The 21,810-nt window shown below is 39.8% G+C and overlaps 1 protein-coding gene across 5 annotated transcripts; it reads right to left on the bottom strand.

Annotated features, from left to right (window-relative positions):
* Window positions 1-1,081: 1,081 nt before the first annotated feature.
* Window positions 1,082-21,810, bottom strand: ascc2 (activating signal cointegrator 1 complex subunit 2). 5 transcript variants are annotated; one of them, XM_031900168.1, is made up of 19 exons: window positions 21,747-21,810; window positions 20,950-21,031; window positions 20,164-20,322; window positions 18,846-19,016; window positions 17,297-17,426; window positions 14,020-14,087; window positions 12,967-13,077; window positions 11,729-11,841; window positions 10,471-10,545; window positions 10,116-10,223; window positions 9,971-10,039; window positions 6,816-6,890; window positions 6,560-6,728; window positions 6,269-6,477; window positions 5,520-5,639; window positions 4,846-5,043; window positions 3,249-3,345; window positions 2,478-2,557; window positions 1,082-1,569 (listed from the first exon to the last, which is right to left on the bottom strand). In XM_031900168.1, the coding sequence occupies exons 2-19, from the start codon at window positions 21,028-21,030 to the stop codon at window positions 1,398-1,400; spliced, it is 2,205 nt and encodes a 734-aa protein (XP_031756028.1). In that variant the 5' UTR covers window position 21,031; window positions 21,747-21,810; the 3' UTR covers window positions 1,082-1,397.

The following is a 21,810-nucleotide window of genomic DNA, read 5'->3' as shown; positions in this document are numbered from 1 at the left end:
TGTTTTTGAACACTCTTTTGGTTGGCTAATACTCCCACAAACTAATGAAAGCTAATCAGGGAGTTTATTGCCAATAGATTAGTCACAATAATGCAAGCTATATTCTACAGAATGCTTTACCATACCCAAGTAATCAGCCATAGAAGCTCCCTCTGTTTGTTTAGGATAGCAGCTGCCATTTTAGTTTGGTCTGACCTCTCTTCCTGCAACTCTGTGCAGATTACAGCAGAGAGGGGAGGGGAAAGGAGAAGGGAGAGAGAAAAGAGGAGCAGACTCATGCCATACCCTGAACGATTTTGCTGAGAGAAGGAAGTCTGACACAGATCATGTATACAGAACAGAAGGAAAGAAATGTGGGGTTTCTTTTCACAGAGGACTCTGCAGTTCTGTAAGTGTTTAGGGCTGTATTTACATAGAACGGTCTGATCAAGCTTAGTTAGATTTTACCTTCTTAAAAGAGACATGAGTTTTGTATAAAAAAAAAAAAGCTTCTCTTCCTCCCAGCTGCAGTGTATGTTAGGCTTTCAGATAATCAGGAGCTTATCAGACAAAAGGTTCAACTTTTTTGGTAACTTTTCCTCCTCCCCAGTTGCTTAAAAAAAAAAAAAACTAAAACAGGAAATAAAGTAAAAGATATTTTTAGTGCAAAAAATAAACAAATAATTCTTAATTAAAACAAAAGATGTGTTCAGCGCAAGCCCTATTCACTGAAATTGTGTTGAAAACAGGATATACTGCTCCTTAGCCTCAAACACAGGGCAATTTTTATGAGATCTGATCAGTAAGAATTTGTAATACATAAAGTGTAATTTATGAATACTTTGATCAATGATTTGGCACCCTACACAACTTTCATTGAGCAATGGGTAACCAGAGCTCTGCCTACTTGATGACATGGCAATTTCAGACAAAATTTGCAGATTTGTGATGTGGTCCTATATATAGTGATTTATAAACATATGTGATCCTCCAGGCCCTTACACTACTGCCCCAAAGTGTTAAAACAATCTCCAGAGTGAAGCAGAGAAGCTGAGTGATGTTATAACAATAGTCCCAGAATATTAAATGACAACAATGCAGCTTTGTTATTACATTTGTTGCGACTGGTTTTGCATATTTATTTAGTTTGGTTGTGTTTTTCTGACAAACTTGTAAACCCTTTATGGCAATCCAACTTTAACATGTGGGGAGCACCTCATGCTCGGTTGGCTATGCATTTGTTTGTGCTTTGAGAGTTTCATGCTTATTTTTTCTTGAATGTAAAACCTTCTGGTAACCCAAAAGTATAAGATTAATTATTGCACACAAGGCAATGTATTATTATTGTAGAACTAGAATGTCCCTTGCAGTTTTTTGTCTGTGGCAGGTCATACTGCCCTGCTGAGGCATGCTGAGTATTAGGATGGTATCATGCCTTTGTTTCTTTTCCTGTCTGCCATCACTCTGCGGTTGTGGTTGGCTCTCATACTCTTATTGGATTCTTTCTTCCTGCGTTCCTGTATTGTCTCACGAGTCTGCCCCTGCCCTCTGCCTGAGCCAGCCACTGCTGCTGTGTTGTCATGTCGAAATCTACAAGGACACAAGATGTGTGGTTATTTAATACGAATACTAATGCAGAGTTTCTAGATAAAAAGGCTTCTTCAGCTAAATCGACATCAGGTGAGACCTGAGAAAGTAGTATTATCTGGTAAATATTCTCACGGGCTTGGGTAGTAAGACACTGCCTGACAAATCGCAAGCAGTCAGACAGCTGAATTCAGCAGCTGCTTATGCTTAAGATACAGAGAGTTGACACAAAAGAAGAATGTCCTTTTATTAATTAAGTATTCAGGTAATATGTAATTAAAAAGCACTGCAGGCTTTTTATGAGGTTATATTCAAGGAACAGTAACACCAAAAAATGTATACAAGTAATTAATATTTTATGTTCTATTGCCCTGCACTGGTAAAAGTTGTGTGTTTGCATCAAATCCTTCAAAAGGCACAGGTTACATAGCAGAAAACAGATAAGATGTGTAGATTACCAATGTATTCTACAGAGTGTGTCTGTTATCTGCTATGAAATCTGTGCCTTGAATGGCTGACCCTGTGGCTACACAGCAGCTTATTTATATAAATTACAGAAGTCTTTCTGAAGCAAACATGAAACTTCTACCAGTGCAGGGCAACAGTACATTATATTTTAATTACTTTAAAACATTTTTCATTTTTTGGTGTTACTGTTCCTTAAAATGTAGTGATGTCTCTTTGAGCTTATTACTGCCTACGCCAGCCACATTGCATGTGGCTGGCGTGTAAGCAAAAGGTGGCCATACATGGGCCATAAAATCAATGTGGCCCTTTTGGCCTTTTCAGTTTCAGAATAAGTACTGTGATTATGAATACAAATTGTGCACCAGGTAATCTGGAAAGGTGATAACTGAGCTATTGCTGGAAGTCAAATGGGTGAAGGACATACAAAGTAATATGGTTCTTACCCTTTCTTGGCATAGTAGCTAGCTTTTCTTGCCTCAGCCCTTTCTCTCAGCACTGCAGGATCCTGCACAAAGTGATCTGGCTGTAAGTAGAAAAGAAGGAGCAGTTACTAACAGACAGACAGACAGACAGACGCAAAGGTTTGAAAAGGGTAAATGGGCAAAGACTCCCTAAAATAATTTGTAATATTAATTCAAAAGAATAACATTAAAAGAAAAAAAAATGTAAAAACCTACTGAAAAGTATCAGTTTTTAGTAATATACCAAATTATACCCAAATGCGCGGCATATTAGCCAAGCACAATAATATCCTAAAAATACACCCAGAGAATAAAAGACATAAATTATGTATTCATAATATTTTATTTCTCAAATTCTAGAATTTAACATTTAAGAGATGTTGTGCACTGTTGCTATAATCAGGACACAGCAACTAATTCAAGTGGGATTATAAACCTGAGTGATGTTATGAACAGCAGCACAGTGACAATACATTGTTACCACTAATATGGCTATAGGCCATTAGAATAGTTTCCCAGCAGCCTAGGTCTTGCCTCATTCTTAGTTTTATCAGTAATGACAAATTGTGTGTCTTACATACTGGCCCAGATGAGCTGTGAAATGGCACAAAAAAGGACAAGGGCTACATTCTTGGCACTTAAAGGACATTTTGGCCAGAATTTAGTACTGCATCCTAGCCAGAACTCCAAACAACAGTACCTCTTGTCTAGTTACCCAGAAAGCTGTGTCTCTGATTATATCCTCAGTTTTACCTTAGAAGTTTCTTCTTCAGCCACTTCTTCCTCATCTTCCTCTTCTGCTTCCTCCTCCTGATTGCGTGATCTAAGCACCTGTGGGATAGTGAACGGCCTAGGGAAGAGGGCAGGGAGAAAAATTATACAATTTAATGATATGGATTTTTGTTAAATTAGTTGCTCTCTGGCAGCTGTTACAGCTTCTCTGATCTTCTCATGGGAGAACAAATTCTGGAACTTCCGTGCTATGCATGTTTATTTTGTCCATATGTCTGTGTCCGTCTGTCTGTGTCCGTCTGTCTGTCTGTGTCCGTCTGTCTGTCTGTGTCCGTCTGTCTGTCTGTGTCCGTCTGTCTGTCTGTGTCCGTCTGTCTGTCTGTGTCCGTCTGTCTGTCTGTGTCCGTCTGTCTGTCTGTGTCCGTCTGTCTGTCTGTGTCCGTCTGTCTGTCTGTGTCCGTCTGTCTGTCTGTGTCCGTCTGTCTGTCTGTGTCCGTCTGTCTGTCTGTGTCCGTCTGTCTGTCTGTGTCCGTCTGTCTGTCTGTGTCCGTCTGTCTGTCTGTGTCCGTCTGTCTGTCTGTGTCCGTCTGTCTGTGTCTATATCTTATCTGTCCGTCTTTCTGTCTATATCTGTCCATCTTACTGTCTATATCTATATGTCCGTCTATATCTATCTGTCCGTCTATATCTATCTGTCCGTCTATATCTATCTGTCCGTCTATATCTATCTGTCCGTCTATATCTATCTGTCCGTCTATATCTATCTGTCCGTCTATATCTATCTGTCCGTCTATATCTATCTGTCCGTCAGTCAGCCTGTCCGTCAGTCAGCCTGTATGTCAGTCAGCCTGTATGTCAGTCAGCCTGTATGTCAGTCAGCCTGTATGTCAGTCAGCCTGTATGTCAGTCAGCCTGTATGTCAGTCAGCCTGTATGTCAGTCAGCCTGTATGTCAGTCAGCCTGTATGTCAGTCAGCCTGTATGTCAGTCAGCCTGTATGTCAGTCAGCCTGTATGTCAGTCAGCCTGTATGTCAGTCAGCCTGTATGTCAGTCAGCCTGTATGTCTGTCAGCCTGTATGTCTGTCAGCCTGTATGTCTGTCAGCCTGTATGTCTGTCAGCCTGTATGTCTGTCAGCCTGTATGTCTGTCAGCCTGTATGTCTGTCAGCCTGTATGTCTGTCAGCCTGTATGTCTGTCTTTCTGTATGTCAGCCAGTCTGTATGTCTGTCAGTCTGTATGTCTGTCAGTCTGTATGTCTGTCAGTCTGTATGTCTGTCAGTCTGTCTTTCTGTATGTCAGCCAGTCTGTCTTTCTGTATGTCAGTCTGTCTGTCTGTCTATCTGTCTATTTATCACTCTCTCTTTGCCTCTGTGTTCCTTGTTTGGAGGATTTTTAAACCTGCACAGTTAATAGCTGGCTGATTTTCATCCATCCTACTACCAATGACCCCCATGCTTGGGCCAATATGCTGTTGACTTGGCCTAGAGTCAGCTGCTTTTATTGACCTGTGTATGGCCAGCTTTATATGGACTCTGCATGGCAGAAAAACCAGTCAATATTCAGTGCTCATTTAATCTAAATACAAATAGAGCATTATAAGCATTAATATTACTGTTACCTGCGGCTGATAAGCTCATCATCTGAATCTGCATCATTTGCTCCCACTTGGTTTCCATCATATGTATCATCATACTCATCATCATAATCCACATCTACCGTGTGCTCCTCACTGACCATGCTGTACTTGGAGTAACGCTCCCTCTGTGCGGAGATCACACTCTTATCTGCCAGGATTTCAGTGGCTGACTCCTGTTTCCTACATTGCATCAGAATAAAAAGCAAACATTAGCTATTTCTAATTTCTTTATGTGTAGCTGCTAAGCTTGCAATATGCATGTATTACATACCAGCGTATTTATATATTCCATGTATGGTCAAACCTCGATTTTACATTTTCCAGCATTTTAAACTGATTTTTATGGTCCAATTGTAATGCATTTCAAGTGGGTGCTTTTCCCAGATTTTTATAAAAACGGCTGTGAAGGGGAGAGCTACTGTCCACTGAGATATATTTGCTGATTCTGTATGACAGTTTTGCATATTTGAGGACATAACACATACACACACAAACATTTGCTCATGTAACGGGTCCATATGATTCTATATCACAGAAGAAGACATGATCCTACATAAATAATACCAAGCCAGTGTCATCTACACAACACTACCTAAACATTATAAAAGCACTGTGTAAGCAGAGGAATAATAAGTGAATAAGTGTTGCTTGCTTACCTCCTTCCTTTCCATATCCTTGAAGTGTCAATGGTGTCTCGGCTAAAAACATCAAACTCGTCATCTGCAAAGATGTTCGATCGAGAGGTGACAAGCGGACAGGTCTCCACCCTCTCATTCCTGAGAGACAAATTACAATGTGAATAACTATTTAATTTCCTATTAAAGAGAAATAAATCACCAGTTACAATAGCACTGTGGCTTATAGAAGGAGTGTTGCTTGTCTGCACTTTTGAAATAAGCTATGTCAAATAGAAAGCCCACACCCTACTAGTTGTACAGTAAACTCTAAAAGCCTGCACCTGTTACTAGATTTGAACCATTGGGAATTGGAATGGATTTCATTTTGGTTTTGACTTTTTTTTAAAAAAAATATCAGTCTTGGGCCTGCTTTTATATGGTCACAGAACTCCTCAGTGACTTATAATATCCTTATATTTTACATTCAGCTATGTAATAACATAGGTGAATGCATGACCTGACAGCCAAAGGGAATGGGCTAGTGCCCATAGCAGGTCGACAAAGGTGATAAAGGTATAAAGAATGCTTGGTAGATAGAGAGATTCCTACATTTGCTTGCCTGTACATAGAGATATGATAAAGCTATGCCAGCACAACTATTTCCTTGTGGTAAGAATTAAGCATCTACCTCTGGTGATTCCAGGGGGTTAATCATAAAAAAGAAAGCAACACTGCCCTTTAAGCAATCGGTTTTTGAAAGCAAGCTTGGTTATAAGTAAAATGAGTACCTGGGCATAGTGCGATCCAAACCTTGAAGATGTGGGCTTAGGTTATCTTCCAGTAAATTGTTAATTACTCTCTCAGGATTGTGTTCATATTCCTCAAGACAACATAATATGAATCCCTCACCCAGATCAGGAAGCAAGTCCTTTACTTGTGATACCAAAGAATCCAGTTCCACCCCAGTAAAAGAAGAGCTGGCTGTAGCACCTGCACACTGAAACAACAGAAGGTGAGTAAAGTGAGTAATTGTGCATGATTACCTTGTCCTGAAAGCAATTTTTATCCTAGATTCTTACTTCAGGCTCAGCCCCACAGACAGAGTTCTGTGTTGTACAAGTGCTCACTCCATTAGTAGCCCCATCAGGACTAGTCCGTGCTGGAGGCAGAGTAGGGGCTCTCGATCTTTTGGTATCCGACCATGCACTTTGCACCCCATGCAACAAGTATGTAGTGCGAGTCTCATCACTGATATGGAGTTAAGGGTTATTTTTTCAGCCAACTAACGCATTTTAGAAGCTGATACAGACCTAAACCCATATGATAAAAGGATACAGTGAAGGGGAGACCTGCTGTAGCAAATTCACATCTTCTGCCACTGGGTATAATTCATCATAGTCACATAAAAACCTGTTGATTTAAAGAATCTGTTTAATCGTTGCAATGGTAAAATGTATGTATGTACAGCAGAAATGTCTTCATATCAATATTACAGTAAAACTAACATTCAGACTAAAATTGTAGTGTAAAGTATTAAAAATAATAAATTGGAGGACACTCTGAACATAAAATAATTGTCAGACAACAATAGTACGAAAGTGAAGTCCCATAAATGCATTGTAGGTCCTCCCAAAGATATCGTCAGATACACAATTCATGCATAGATTTTATTTTTATATTTTCTAACCTGTCCGATTGACTAGAGGACCAACGGACGATATTTCAAAGCCCACATATGATCCGAAAATCGTACAAAAAGTAGTTTCTTATGATTATATTGGTCCATGTGTGGCCAGCTTAAGACTCAAAATCCAATTTGTTGAAATAAAGTAAATAATTTATTCTAAACCAATTCTAGGATCATATTGCTTACTACCATGTTGAATTTGGGTCCCCAGAGAAACATTAAAGGATAACTTATCCCTACAAATGGATATGGCTAAAAGTGCCATGTACTCTAATTACTGCACCAGCCTTAAGTTTCAGCATCTCAATAGAAGCAATGATCCAGGCCTTCAAACTTGTCACAGAAGCTCAGTGTGCTCAGGGCAGCTGTTGAAAAGCTAAGCTTAGAGGTAATTGCAAATTATCAAGCAGAAAATGACGTTTGTCTGTCATATAAGCTGATGCGGATTATTAAATGATGATGCTATATGCACTAGTCTCTGCGCTGCCATGTAGTAATTATCTGCATTTATTACTAATCAGCCTTATATTGTGACATTTATATTATATGTCAGTTCCTAATCTCAGCAACTGACAGCAGCACAGAGCATGTGCAGTGAATCATCAGAAAAGAATATGGGGAGCTACTGGGGGCATCTTAAGAGCCACAGATCATTCCCACCAAAGGGCTGTGGGGGCCTTTGGCAGGTAGAAAAGCCCAAAACCTAATGTACAACATTTCTAGCCTACTTCTGTAGTTAGGCTTTAGTTCTCCTTTAAACACATTGTCCTAACATTGACTCCACAAATAACTCCCCTGAATCTTCTTAACAGTTATGTGTATATAAATGACCACTTTTTCACTTTGCAAGACCTGTGAGTGCAGTAATTATATATTTATTGGGCTGACAGGGGGCTGTTTGGTCCTCTGTGTTCCTGAAATGTCAGTCCAGGCATGGTAATCAGTTAAAGTTGCCTACATAAAGACAAACACAACCACCCCAATTAGGGAAAGCTTGAGTCCCATATACAGTGGAGGAAATAATTATTTGACCCCTCACTGATTTTGTAAGTTTGTCCAATGACAAAGAAATGAAAAGTCTCAGAACAGTATCATTTCAATGGTAGGTTTATTTTAACAGTGGCAGATAGCACATCAAAAGGAAAATCGAAAAAATAACTTTAAATAAAAGATAGCAACTGATTTGCATTTCATTGAGTGAAATAAGTTTTTGAACCCTCTAACAAAAAAAGACTTAATACTTAGTGGAAAAACCCTTGTTTGCAAGCACAGAGGTCAAACGTTTCTTGTAATTGATGACCAAGTTTGCGCACATTTTAGGAGGAATGTTGGTCCACTCCTCTTTGCAGATCATCTCTAAATCCCTAAGGTTTCGAGGCTGTCTCTGTGCAACTCTGAGCTTGAGCTCCCTCCATAGGTTTTCTATTGGATTAAGGTCCGGAGACTGACTAGGCCACTCCATGACCTTAATGTGCTTATTCTTGAGCCACTCCTTTGTTGCCTTTGCTGTATGTTTTGGGTCATTGTCGTGCTGGAACACCCATCCACGACCCATTTTCAGTTTCCTGGCAGAGGGAAGGAGGTTGTCGTTCAGGATTTCACGATACATGGCTCCGTCCATTTTCCCGTTAATGCGAATAAGTTGTCCTGTGCCCTTAGCAGAAAAACACCCCCAAAGCAAAATGTTTCCACCCCCATGCTTGACGGTGGGGACGGTGTTTTGGGGGTCATAGGCAGCATTTTTCTTCCTCCAAACACAGCGAGTTGAGTTAATGCCAAAGAGCTCTATTTTGGTCTCATCAGACCACAGCACCTTCTCCCAGTCACTCACAGAATCATTCAGGTGTTCATTGGCAAACTTCAGACGGGCCTGCACATGTGCCTTCTTGAGCAGGGGGGACCTTGCGAGCCCTGCAGGATTTTAATCCATTGCGGTGTAATGTGTTTCAATTGGTTTTCTTGGTGACTGTGGTCCCTGCTAATTTGAGGTCATTAACTAACTCCTCCCATGTAGTTCTAGGATGCTTTTTCACCTTTCTCAGAATCATTGACACCCCACGAGGTGAGATCTTGCGTGGAGCCCCAGAGCGAGGTCGATTGATGGTCATTTTGTGCTCCTTCCATTTTCGAACAATCGCACCAAGAGTTGTCACCTTCTCTCCCAGCTTCTTGCTAATGGTTTTGTAGCCCATTCCAGCCTTGTGCAGGTCTACAATTTTGTCTCTGACATCCTTGGACAGCTCTTTGGTCTTTCCCATGTTGGAGAGTTTGGAGTCTGCTTGATTGATTGATTCTGTGGACAGGTGTCTTTTATACAGGTGACTAGTTAAGACAGGTGTCCTTAATGAGGTTGACTAATTGAGTAGAAGTGTCTAACCACTCTGTGGGAGCCAGAACTCTTAATGGTTGGTAGGGGTTCAAAAACTTATTTCACTCAATGAAATGCAAATCAGTTGCTATCTTTTATTTAAAGTTATTTTTTCGATTTTCCTTTTGATGTGCTATCTGCCACTGTTAAAATAAACCTACCATTGAAATGATACTGTTCTGAGACTTTTCATTTCTTTGTCATTGGACAAACTTACAAAATCAGTGAGGGGTCAAATAATTATTTCCTCCACTGTAATGTAACATATTTACGATTCTATATAAACTGAAATACACTTAATTTCCATTATTAAAAGTTCTCCTAAACTGAGTGGTTGTCCTTGTATTTATCTGGCCACACATGAGCCATACATAGTATATGGTATCAGCCTGCCATGTTATTATTATGAACATGCATTCCTACAATTGCCCTTACCTCCTTTCTGGAAGAAAGGCTGTCAAGATCTGTAGGAATTCCTCCACAAAAGGCTGAATATTCTCTGTTCTGCAATTAAAAAAACAATTAGAATGCAAACTTTCTAAATGTTAGTCCCCAGGCAGGCTGTGCAGAAGTCAAGTACCTGTGTTCTAGAAGGGGCTGTAGACAAGTCTCACTGATAATGATGTGGCAGATCTCCAGCAGCTTCTTCTTGGAGTGTGAAAGCCTCCTCCAGAGATCTAATTGCATGCTGTTAAAACAAAGTTTTAGAAATAAAAAATATGTGTTCATTAGCAACACTACTGAGGAACTGGAGAACTGATAAAAGTGCAGGGACACAATTTCACAGGCCACTTGCTTGGACAAAGAAACAACTGAGAATATGATTTTTGTTGTTTAGATTTCTGTGCAACGTAGAAAGATCACAAACAGCAATGAAAAATATAAAGTTATAAAGTAAGATTGGCTTTTAAGAAACATGAAATTATTTTCATCACCTTTTGTCTTCAAACTTCCTTTTCATTACTGCAGCTTCCAGTTCAGAGAAGGCCAGCTCATAAAAAGAGCTCAGTCTGAAGGGAAGAGATAAACCGATAAGGAATATTTTGGAGCAAAGTTGAATTATGAGGTATGATGGATCACCTTTGGTAAACTGTGTACAAATTTTGTCTTGGTATCCTGCTGCTAAAATAACTGCTCCCTGTTCTGCCCTTGTCTGGGCGAAGGCTAATGCCACACTTTTAATTTTAAAGTGAAGAGTGAGCCTGGTCACTCATGACACAAGGCAGAGTGGATACTGTGTTTCATTTAACAAACTGCGCCAAAAACATTTAAAGGAAAATTACACCTCCAGAATGAATACCTAACCAACAGATAGTTTATATCACTGTATATACTCGAGTATAAGCCTAGTTTTTTCAGCACCCAAAATGTGCTGAAAAAGTCACCCTCGGCTTATACTCAAGTCGGGTGCCATGAGTCCCTCCAGACTAGCACCTTCTGTCATTTGTGTGCAAATTAGGCCAACCGCAACCAGACCCTCCAGTGCCCTGGCCCGCTCCCAAATTCATCTACCATCCTCACCTGTCCCATTCTGCACTATACATTGCACTTTATATTCTATATAAACCATAGTTTTGAAGGATTTTAACTCTTTGTGTTTTAGCTTGGTTGCTGATTGAGCTAAGGGGGGGTAGTACTCTTAAGGCATTATTGTTGATACCATATTGTTTTTGTTGACCTTCTTCTCCACTTACAGAGCTAGTTTACGGTTTTTCTTTGTAAAAAATATTTAGAAAAATATGCCCCACTGATGCCTCATTTAATGTAATTTTATTGGTATTTATTTTAATTAATGAAATTTAGCAGTAGCTGCTGCATTTCCCACCCTAGGCTTATACTTGAGTCAATAAGTTTTTCCAGTTTTCTTAGGTAAAATTAGGTACCTCGGCTTATAGTCGGATCGGCTTATACTCGAGTATATACGGTACATTAATTGGGGGTAAAGTTTTCCTTTAACTAACTGTGGCAGACACATAATAAGAAGCAAGATAATCACAATTCTTCTTTTAAAGGCCATATTCAAAAGAAGAAACACTGCATTATTTTAAACACCCTGAAAACAATCCTAAATGTACGGTATCTTGTTCAAAGTTTGCTATACTGAAGTTGTCCTAATAAATGTAAAGGCTGTGCTATCTTGCTATTACTACGACATGCAAGTTAAAATACTAAAAGGGGCTTTCATATACTTACTTGTTCAAGATGTCATGTTTCTGAACAGTCTGAGCAGCAGCTGGAAATATTTCCAAGAATGCCCAAAGTGTGCTGGATGTGTCACAAAGGTACAGCACAGCATCCTGCAAATCCTGAAGAAGGAAATGAGCAGGGATGACGTTTCTGACAATATTCCTGTATGTTTTATTTAGTCCACTAAGGGCTCTGGCACATGGGAGATTAGTCGCCCGCGACAAAACTCCCTGTTCGCGGGCGACTAATCTCCCCGGATTGCCATCCCACCAAATGTAAATCGCTGGTGGGATGGCATACGCGGCGGCGCGATTTCAGTGAAATCGCGCAAGTTGCCTTGAGAGGAAACTTGCGCGATTTCACTGAAAGGTCCTGATGGGGACCGAAACGTTACGTCGGCTGTGTATGCTACTTTGAATACATGTTTTGATTTTTCACAAGAAATCCCGGAGTTGCTGGTCTTTTTTATACTATATTATATATATATATATATAGCGAACCCAGGGTGGCACTCTGCTTCAGCTCTTAGCTCGGGTGCAAGGTAAATGACTTAAATATCCAAAAAAGACCAACAACACCGAGTTATGCTCCAAAAACAATCAATTGTGTATTAAAAACGCATGAACAGCCAACGTTACGTTTCGGTCCCCATCGGGACCTTTCTCAAGGCAACCATGCTAACCAACCCCAACCCCCACTATGGATAAATAGAACATGGGGTTGGTTAGCATGGTTGCCTTGAGAAAGGTCCCGATGGGGACCGAAACGTAACTTTGGCTGTTCATGCGTTTTTAATACACAATTGATTGTTTTTGGAGCATAACTCGGTGTTGCTGGTCTTTTTTGGATATATATATATATATATATATATATATTATATACAGTTAAAGTGAAACGGGCAATATACATAATGACTTTGCTGTATTTTTTTTAAAACTAACTAAGCTTTGTTAATTGTTATCTAAACATTACATTTCATACTAATATAGAGCATTTTTACTTTTGTATTGGGTCTTGACTAATATGTTGTATCAAAATGAATGTAAGTGAAATAAACAGAGACTGACCTGCTGATCACTGGAAAATATTGTTCAGTTCTATATGACTGTGAACATTTACTCAGGACCAAATGCATATGGTAATGTTTAAAAAAAATGAAGCAGTTAGAACAAAAATATCTTGTTTATAGTTGCGATACCATAGCAGAAATTCACTTTACAAAAGGTTTACTTGAATAAACTGACCTCTTCTGGCATATCTAAAGGTGTTATCTTTTTCTGGCTTTCCAATTTTTGAGGCTCTGCACAATCACTGTCCTGCTTTATCCCGCAGATCTGTAGGATTCTATTGAACACCTTCAAAGAAAATAATGAAGTTAGAAATAACTATATTGCAGTTGCAAATATACAGTGAAGTACAGAAATAAGGATTTATTTCACACAAAAATTCACAATGAGTATAACCAAGTAAGTACTTTACTGTAAAGACCAGGTTAATCAACAGATATTTGTGTGCAGGGATGTTATGTATAGCAGTGACTGCCTGAATATTAGAAAGCCTCAAGGCAGAGGACAGGGGTAGCAGTGTGACAAAAACTTAATGGTAATGCCACAAAGGTGGAGAATCCGCCCCTACACTGGCATGAGCCTTCTTATTGGCTTATAGCCGTAACCATTGCATTGGCCCGTGTGCAGGCACACATGGCAGATTTCAGTGAGAGAATGCGTGAGTAGGCATTTTTGTACCTGCACTTGGATCAGTGCAATGGTTCTGCATGTAGGCAAAGTTGAAGGCTGATGCCAGCGAAGGTGTGGACTCTTGCCCTGTGTTTAAGGCCAAGAAACAGCCATGTGTGGCATTAGCTAAACAGGCTAGGACCCAACAGACCTTTGGCAAGATGATCTGATTTGCACAGATAAATTGAGAGGCACTAAACAATGTCAAATAGGGTGAGATTTAGTAAGGCAATCTTATTTACGGTCTTGGATATCTGTGGAAAAGTTTTATGGGTCTATTCAATATATCAATGTTATGAGGTGGATATGACCACAAACTATAATCTTTTGTTTATAAATACAGATCACACATTACTTTAAGGGTGCAGAAAACCTTGCATATATATTAAAAAATAATAACTGTCAGTTCATTATTTATCTTCACCTCCATCTGATCTATTCTACTTTAGCTCTGTACCTTTACAGGGTCAAACTCCTCAAAAGATATCTATTGTACTCATCATATTTTTCATTAAGCGATGTATTATGCATTATTTGTTTTTACAGATACAGCCCATTTACCTGAAGCAATGTAGGCACACTCTCATCAAGATCCTGGTAATAACTGGGTTGTTGCTGGAAAATGTTACCTGGAAACAGAAAAAATGCTTTAAAAAGCATACAGTGGAATGAAAGATGTAACTAAGTATGAGCTGGCAGGAACCTGAAAATCACATGCTGCGTTTCCTGCTTTACTCAAATATAAATCATAACTTACATGGCAAACAGATGACAAGTTACAAATGCAACAGAATTAAATTATTTATCCACTTGTATATGGATATTTTTTTTTTTTTAAAAGGAAACTACATGCAGTTTATAATAATTAAAATATCTTATTTCCATTTTTTTCTGTTAAATATGGAACCTTTGGCCTTTTTTCACCATTTTTTTTTTTGAAAGGTATGTTTTATTGCTTTTTATACAAACAAAAACATAAAATAACACATTTAACATTACAGTAAATAGAATATGCTAGTCTTTCTTTTCAGGTCTGTCTTTAAGGTTTGTTACAAACATCGAGGGGGAAAGTGTAACAATACAAAGTTTAAGGGTGGATCTGGCGGCAGTTACATAGTATTGGGTACATCAACCTACTGAGCTAAGTGCTCAGGATATGGTAGAGAGAAGTGGGGAAACGCCGGGGATTTTACCCTGTGAATGGGAGTAGAGTCCTTCAGTTTCCCTCCAGTTCACACCAAGGACCCCAAACTTTATTGAATTTATCGGACACGCCCCTGTTCTCATATGTAAGTTTGTAAAGAGGGACAACAGCATTCACTAGATTCTTCCAGGCTGTAACAGTGGGGAGGGTAGTGCCCATCCAGTGCATTGCAACTGTTTTTTTGGCATAGAACAGCAATATTCTGTAGCGTAGCCGGGAGCTATTTTGGGCAATTATAGTGTCTAGGACTCCTAGCAAGCAGGTTTCAGGAGCGGTCACAGTGGGGAAGGCTAAGTTGTTTGATAGATATTTGGTCACTGCTGACCAGAATTTAGCAATATGGGGGCATGACCAGATCATGTGAAAAAAGTTGGCAGAGCTTGCTGCACATCTCGGGCAGTGATTTGTTGGGGTACGGCCCATCTGGTGCAATCTTAGTGGTGTGATATACAGGTGATGGAAGGTTTTATACTGTATAAGTCTGTCTCTGGTAGATATAAGACAGTTGTACATTGCGTCTGTTGCCTCTTCCCAATCGTCTTGGGTGAGTGCTGGTATTTGGGAAGTCCACCACATTTGTGCAGAGTGGAAGGGTTTTGGACCTGTTGAAAGTAGATTTTGATATAGATTTGAGGTGAGCTTTACTGGGTTACTAGATTGTAAAGTAGCCTCCGCTGGTAAAGAAATGAGTTGGGGGGTGAGAGTGGCAAATTGGTCCCTGAACACTGATCGCAACTGTAAATATTTGTAAAAGGGGAGAGTAGGTTGCTGTGCTTTCTCTCGGATCTGCAGGTATGTTGGGAAGGTTGAGTGTTCCATAAGATCTCCCAGGTATTTCTTTTTTCACCATTTAACAGGCATCAGTGAGTATATCTCTTTGGTGTGTTTAACTGCCTGCATTTTGTTTTTGATGCCTCTCTACCTTTAGCTTGACAATGAAGGTAGTTAAGTTTTAAACAAGGTGTCAAGGCTTCCCGAGAACCGGATTCATATAAACTGCGCTTGTCTCCGGCAGCTTACAATTTACAAAAACTACCAATTAAAAGCTAGTTGAGAGGGTAAAAACAAGAACTGAAAGACTCTTACATGCTGTGATCTGTGCCACCCTAAGGCGACAGTGAGCAGAGCAGCCAATTACCATGGACAGCAAAAAAAACGGTCTCTTGTAACTTTTAAGGAGAAGTTCATTTTGGCATTTTACTGCCAATAGAGTCGCCACATTACTGCCACATAGAATTCTATATATAGTCTACAGAAAACTTTATCATACTTAAGTAAAGAGCCCTAGAAGCTTTCTCTGTTTGTTTAAGATTGCAGCTGCCATTTTAGCTTGTCTTCATAGCTTCCTGCTTGCAGCTTAGTCATTATAGCTCAGATTACACATTCCTAAGTGTGGGGGGGAGTGAGTTTTATGAATACTTGTGAGGAGCAGGAGAGGGCAGAGAGGAGAGAACTGTGCAGAATCTAGCCCCAGGAATGAAGGGTTTTTCTGAGAGAGGAAGTCAGATACCCTAAGAACATTCCTTTTGATAGAGGACTTAGTGCAACATTTCTGTGAGTGCTTATGGCTGTATTTACATAGACCTTTCTGATAAAGCTTACCGTATATACTCGAGTATAAGCAGAGTTTTTCAGCATCAAAAATGTGCTGAAAAAGTCACCCTCGGCTTATACTCGAGTGTGATCCCCTGCCAGCGGTTCCTGCTCCAGCCCGCCCCGCCAACCCCACAGACTGCCTGCATGCCGCTCCCCTGCCAGCGGTTCCTGCTCCAGCCCGCCAACCCCACAGACTGCCTGCGCACCGCTACCCTGCCAGCGGTTCCTGCTCCAGCCTGCCCCACCAACCCCACAGCGGAAGTGACGTCACGCTCCCCTGCAGAAATCCCGGGCTCGACTTCTATGTAGACTATTGCTACATAGAACTATTGCGGCGCGCAGAAGAGGGCAAACAGGCAGTCTGTGGGGTTGGCGGGGCGGGCTGGAGCAGGAACCGCTGGCAAGGGATCACACTCGAGGTAGTTATTTTTTCTTCACAAAAGAAGACAAGAAATCCTGTGTTTCTTTTGATAGAGGACTCTCAATGGCTTTATTTACATTGGTATCTTTCTTCGGTATCAGACTTCCTAATCTTAGAAAAATCCTTCTGGGCACAGGCACAAGTCTGCTCAGTTTAATCCTCTCCCTTTTCCCCTCCAATCAGAATTTGCTCCCTCACCCATAAGAATTTACTCCCCCAACCTGTGTAATCTAAGCTACAGTGCTGCAGCACGGAAGCTACTGAGACCAAGCTAAAATGGCAGCTGCTATCTTAAGCAAACAGAGAGAGCTTCTAGGGCTGTTTACTAGGGGATGGTAAAGCTTTCTGCAAAATATATATATATCGTTCTAACTTGCACTATTGTGACTAATTTATTGGAAATAAAATGCCAAAATGTTTTTCCCTTCTCCTTTAAGGAACAGCTAATGTAAAATAAATCCAATTTATAAGCAGTACACCTGTAAGGACTACTGGAATATGGGACATGGTAATGCAATTTTATTATAAAACCATTTTTAAGACACATAGAAAGATAAGAAAATGAAGGGTTATTACTATCAATAAACACAAAGAAAAGCAAAATCAGCATTGTTTACCAATCATCTTCTGTAGCAGAGCCGAATTCCCCTTTCCAAAAAGGACACAGATATCCAGGAGCTTAGGAATGTCAAACAGGTAGTTGTTGTACAGGATTTCCCCAAACACAGAGGGAGTAATGTGGTGTTCCTGTAACAGACAGACACTATTAATCAACTAGAAAGGGAAGTTTGAGAACAAACTTCATGTTGGTTTTAAAATCATATGACATCACTGAATGAAATCTGATTGGCTATTGTTGGCTCCACCCAGTTTTTCTAACCTTGGACCACAGTCATATAGTAAAAAACACTGTATAAATTTTGGGGACCCTAGTTTTTATTAGTGTTAGAATGACAAAAAAAATTTAATTTTTCCACTGAAAGTCAGTATACACTACAGTTAGTGGCTCTGCCCACTTTTTCTAACCTTGCACTGTAGTTACTCAGTGACTAATTGTGCAAAGTTTAGGGACCCTGGTAATAATATTTAAAGAATGCAGCAGTTAAAATTTAAAACAATAAAAGTCAATGGGTGAAATCTGTTGGTGGCTTCACCCACTTTTTTTCTAACCTTGAATATGCAGTCAACTAGTGGCTGACTGTGTAAAGTTTGGGAACCCTGGCATAAGAATGGGAGCAATTTAAATGTAAAACAATGAAATTCAATGGATGAAATCTGATTGGCTGTTGGTGGCTCCGTCCACTTTTACTAACCTTGACCTGCAGTCCACCAGTGACCAACCCCCAAACCGAATCCTGGGGTTAATACTGTGAGAATGGCAGCGGGTTAAATTCCCCTATTGATAGTTAATGGGTGAACTGATTAGCTGTTTGTAGCTCCACCCACTTTTGGCCATCCAACAAATATTATCTTTTCATTTAAGTTGACCCCATGACTATGTGATTCAAGTTTGGTGAGTGTAGCCTCAAAGCTGTAAGAGTAGCAGCAATTTAAATTTCCCCATTAAAAGTCAATGTGTGAAATCTGATTGGCTGTTGTTGGCTCTTTCAACTTGGCCTCCAACAAATATTGCCTTTTCTTTTGGGTTGACCCCATGACTATGATTTAACTTTGTGGCTTCAAAGCTCTAAGATTGGCAGCAGTTTAAAGTTCCCTTTTTAAATAAGGCGTGAAATTTGATTGGCTGTTCGAGCTTTGGGTTGTCCAACAAATGCCGCTGTTTCATTTGGGGTGACCCCATGATTATGATATTCAAGTTTTGCGAGTTTAGCTTCAAAGATGTAAGAGCGGCAGCAGTTTGAAAATCTTCCCTGTCAAAGTCAATGAAACAATTGGGGTGTTAGGAGGGGCTCCACAAAAAGACAGAAGGCGGGATCACTTCGAAAAGCACAAACAACCTGCTCTGCTATAGGACAAAGAAGTTTGGAGTTTGGGTGTTGTACCCCTAAAACAAACTGTGGGAGGAAAATTGTTTAGAAAAATAAGATTAAAAAGCGGAAGAATACGATGAAATTGAAGAACAGTCTGTTGGGTTTTCAAACCAACATAAAAATGCAACTGTGACTTGAAATATTTATTACATTTATTGATATTATTTTATGGCACCTTGGATTCTTTGTGTGTCGACATACGCAAGAAAGCGAGGAAGACATAGTGATGAAGCTCATTCTGCACTTTCTGAACAAGTGGAGGAAGGGGGCAGTGACGGTCATATCTCCTTGGAGCATTGTTCAAGAAAGAATCTAGACATTTTTGTAGTGATTCATCAAATAGCACCTGGGGTTTTGGAAACAGAACAGAACATGTATAGTAAAAGAAATAAACTAACAAAAAAACAACAAAACCAGTCAAGTACACAGTTGATACTTTGAACAAAACATTGAACATTGTGTTATTTTATTATAGATAACAATTGTAGAATGCCTCAAAAACACTTAGAGGGACTGCATATGGGGAAAAGGGAACTCCTCAAAAGAAAATCTCTGTACAGCAGTTAATTTACATTTATTTCCCTAGACAAATTGCATTGCTTATCACATGCATAGTGCTAATTTATATGCAATCACTGGGTACACACTGAAACTAATGACAAGTTGCTTGGATTCAAGTGAGAACATCCCATTGGCATAAACCTAAACTATCTATAAATTATTACTACAAATATTGTTGCATTGTCCCATAAAAGTGAAAATCTACAGCAGCTCCCACTGATATATGTCCAAAAAGAGTGAGATCTTGGAGCTTCCTAAAACCTGTCCCACCTAGTGCTTCTGAGACTACTGTTCTTCTAAATAAACAAAGGAAAATGTACAGAAGTATACAGAATGCGTCAAAGTATAAAATAAAAAGGCCTAAATAAAATTATAAAATCTGTATTACAGCACAGCAACATTATACAAGACTAACTCCGATATTTCAACTAAAGGAATTCTATAATGCCTGCACGTGTATATGGAAAATGGCAAACCGTTAAAAATTAAATCCTCTTTAGGAATGGCCTATTAAAGGAAAGAAAGAATAAAGGAAAGAATAAATTGTATTTTGAAGTACAGTTATTTTTCATTTATATCCCTGGACAAAGAACATTGCTGGTTATATGTAGGGTGTACATTTCTGTGTATTCAAATGGATGCGAGCTGCCATGCTGACCACTACTAAGATAGCCTCCAGCAATATGCTACATCAAATATAAATTACTACTACAGGAAATGTAGCCTTTTGTCAGTAACTGTTGATGCAACAATATGGCAACTCTCACAATATACAATATGCCTGAATAGAAAATATAAGTGTAACAGAGGTTTTTCAAACATAAATATATTTAAATAAAAGTTCATTAAAATCCAGAATAGTGAAAAAAAACAGTAAGATCCTATCAATGTTTGGAATGCATTCAAATGGTTAAACAACAATAATTAGTCACCTGGCACCAGAAGAGGTCATGGGGAAGCCCCAGTAACCAGCGCAGGTCTTGTGTGATAAAATTAGCTCTCTCCAAAAACTCCTCTAGTAAAGCTGGAGCACAGGAAGCTGGTGGAGGTACATATAAGACAAAGTGCCTTGACACAATACGCTCAGGATGCTGGCAAGAAAGAAAACAGCCACTTATTGTAACCTAATTCAGACAGACACCTGAAAAATCACAAGCAAAAGTTACACTTAAGGGCAGGGGTACATGGGGAGATTAGTTGTGCCGCGACAGTCACCAGAAGTTGTCTTCAGAGGAAACTTCGGGCGACTGCGGGACATCGCAGCAACGCGTATGAATCCCACCGGCAATTTACATTCTAGCCGGTGGGATTGCAATGCAGGAGATTTGTTGCGGAGAGACAAATCTCCCCGTGTACCCCTGCCCTAAGGGTGAAGATACTGAGCTACTAGTAGCAGCTACTTTTTCACAGCTACTAAACTCCAGAAAAAAACCTTTCCATAGACAATACTGAGAATTGCCTCTGCTAAAACACACATAGAGACAGTTATTAGTAAATGATCAGCATTGTCTATTCTAGTAGCCACGACAAGTAGCTGCTACTAGTAGCTCTGTGTGTCTTCACCCTAAGGGGTAAAGTAAATGTTTGTAGCCACTTAAAGAGTGATACAGCCCAAGGAGGTTGAGACAAATAAGTACAGCTACACTTAGAATGAGTTATTAAATAGAGCTTGACGATGAGTGCTTGCTAACTGAATAATGGCAGCCGTTATATCTTACCAGTGCAGGCAGAGTACACAGTCTCCCTGTCACAGCATCTTTTTGGGTCACCTGTAACTCATCCAATGGCAACGCTGGCATCCTGGGAAACAATAAATGTAGATTAGAATGACATGGTTTCAGAAATTTGGGGTTAATATAACACAATGACAGCTGTAAAGCCAGTCACCCCTTGAGAACAGTGCTGTTGGAGTGGTATAAAGCACTATATAAATGATGTGTCAAATATATACTTCAGAATCTGGGAAGGTAAGGGCAAATTTATATATGCCTCAAAGTCCATGGGTCAGGGAGTTACTATCATATAAACTCCACATTCTGGGCAACTGTTTGCAAACATCTAACAGCACTAAGGCTGTCCGCCATTCTACAAACGTGCCTTCCTGTCTGTCTACCCTAAACAAAAGTCAAGCCTAGTAAGCAAAGCTATGTATGTTCTATCAGCCTTCTGACATATGCCAACACAGGATTGGAAATGACCTGGCATTTCTAACGAGGAAACGAGAAAACAACTTGCGGAAACTTATGGCTGATGGCAGCCTATGCCATGGTACACAAATGCTAAATCTAAAATCTAAATGCTAAATGCTAAACTCAAGTCCTCACTGACGTTCAGCAAGAAGTACTTCTAAAAGCGTCAGGCACAAACCTGTCTCCAATAGCGAGGGGAAACACTTCCTGGGGAGATACATGTCCGCTCCTAACGGGAAGTGACGCATTATCTCTACCCAAATATAGAAATATGAAGGCAAATGTGTTCCTGGCTGCTGGAGGACAGTATGGTTGGCAATACTCACTTTCACATTCACAGGCTGTCGTATCAAGAAAATTAAAGCCTTATTTTGTTATTGCAGGGGCCAA

Source organism: Xenopus tropicalis, chromosome 1 (genome assembly GCF_000004195.4).
Source record: "Xenopus tropicalis strain Nigerian chromosome 1, UCB_Xtro_10.0, whole genome shotgun sequence".
NCBI classification, from domain to species: Eukaryota; Metazoa; Chordata; class Amphibia; order Anura; family Pipidae; genus Xenopus; species Xenopus tropicalis.
The sequence above is the reverse complement of the archived record's forward strand: the minus strand, read 5'-3'. Positions and strand labels throughout refer to the sequence as shown.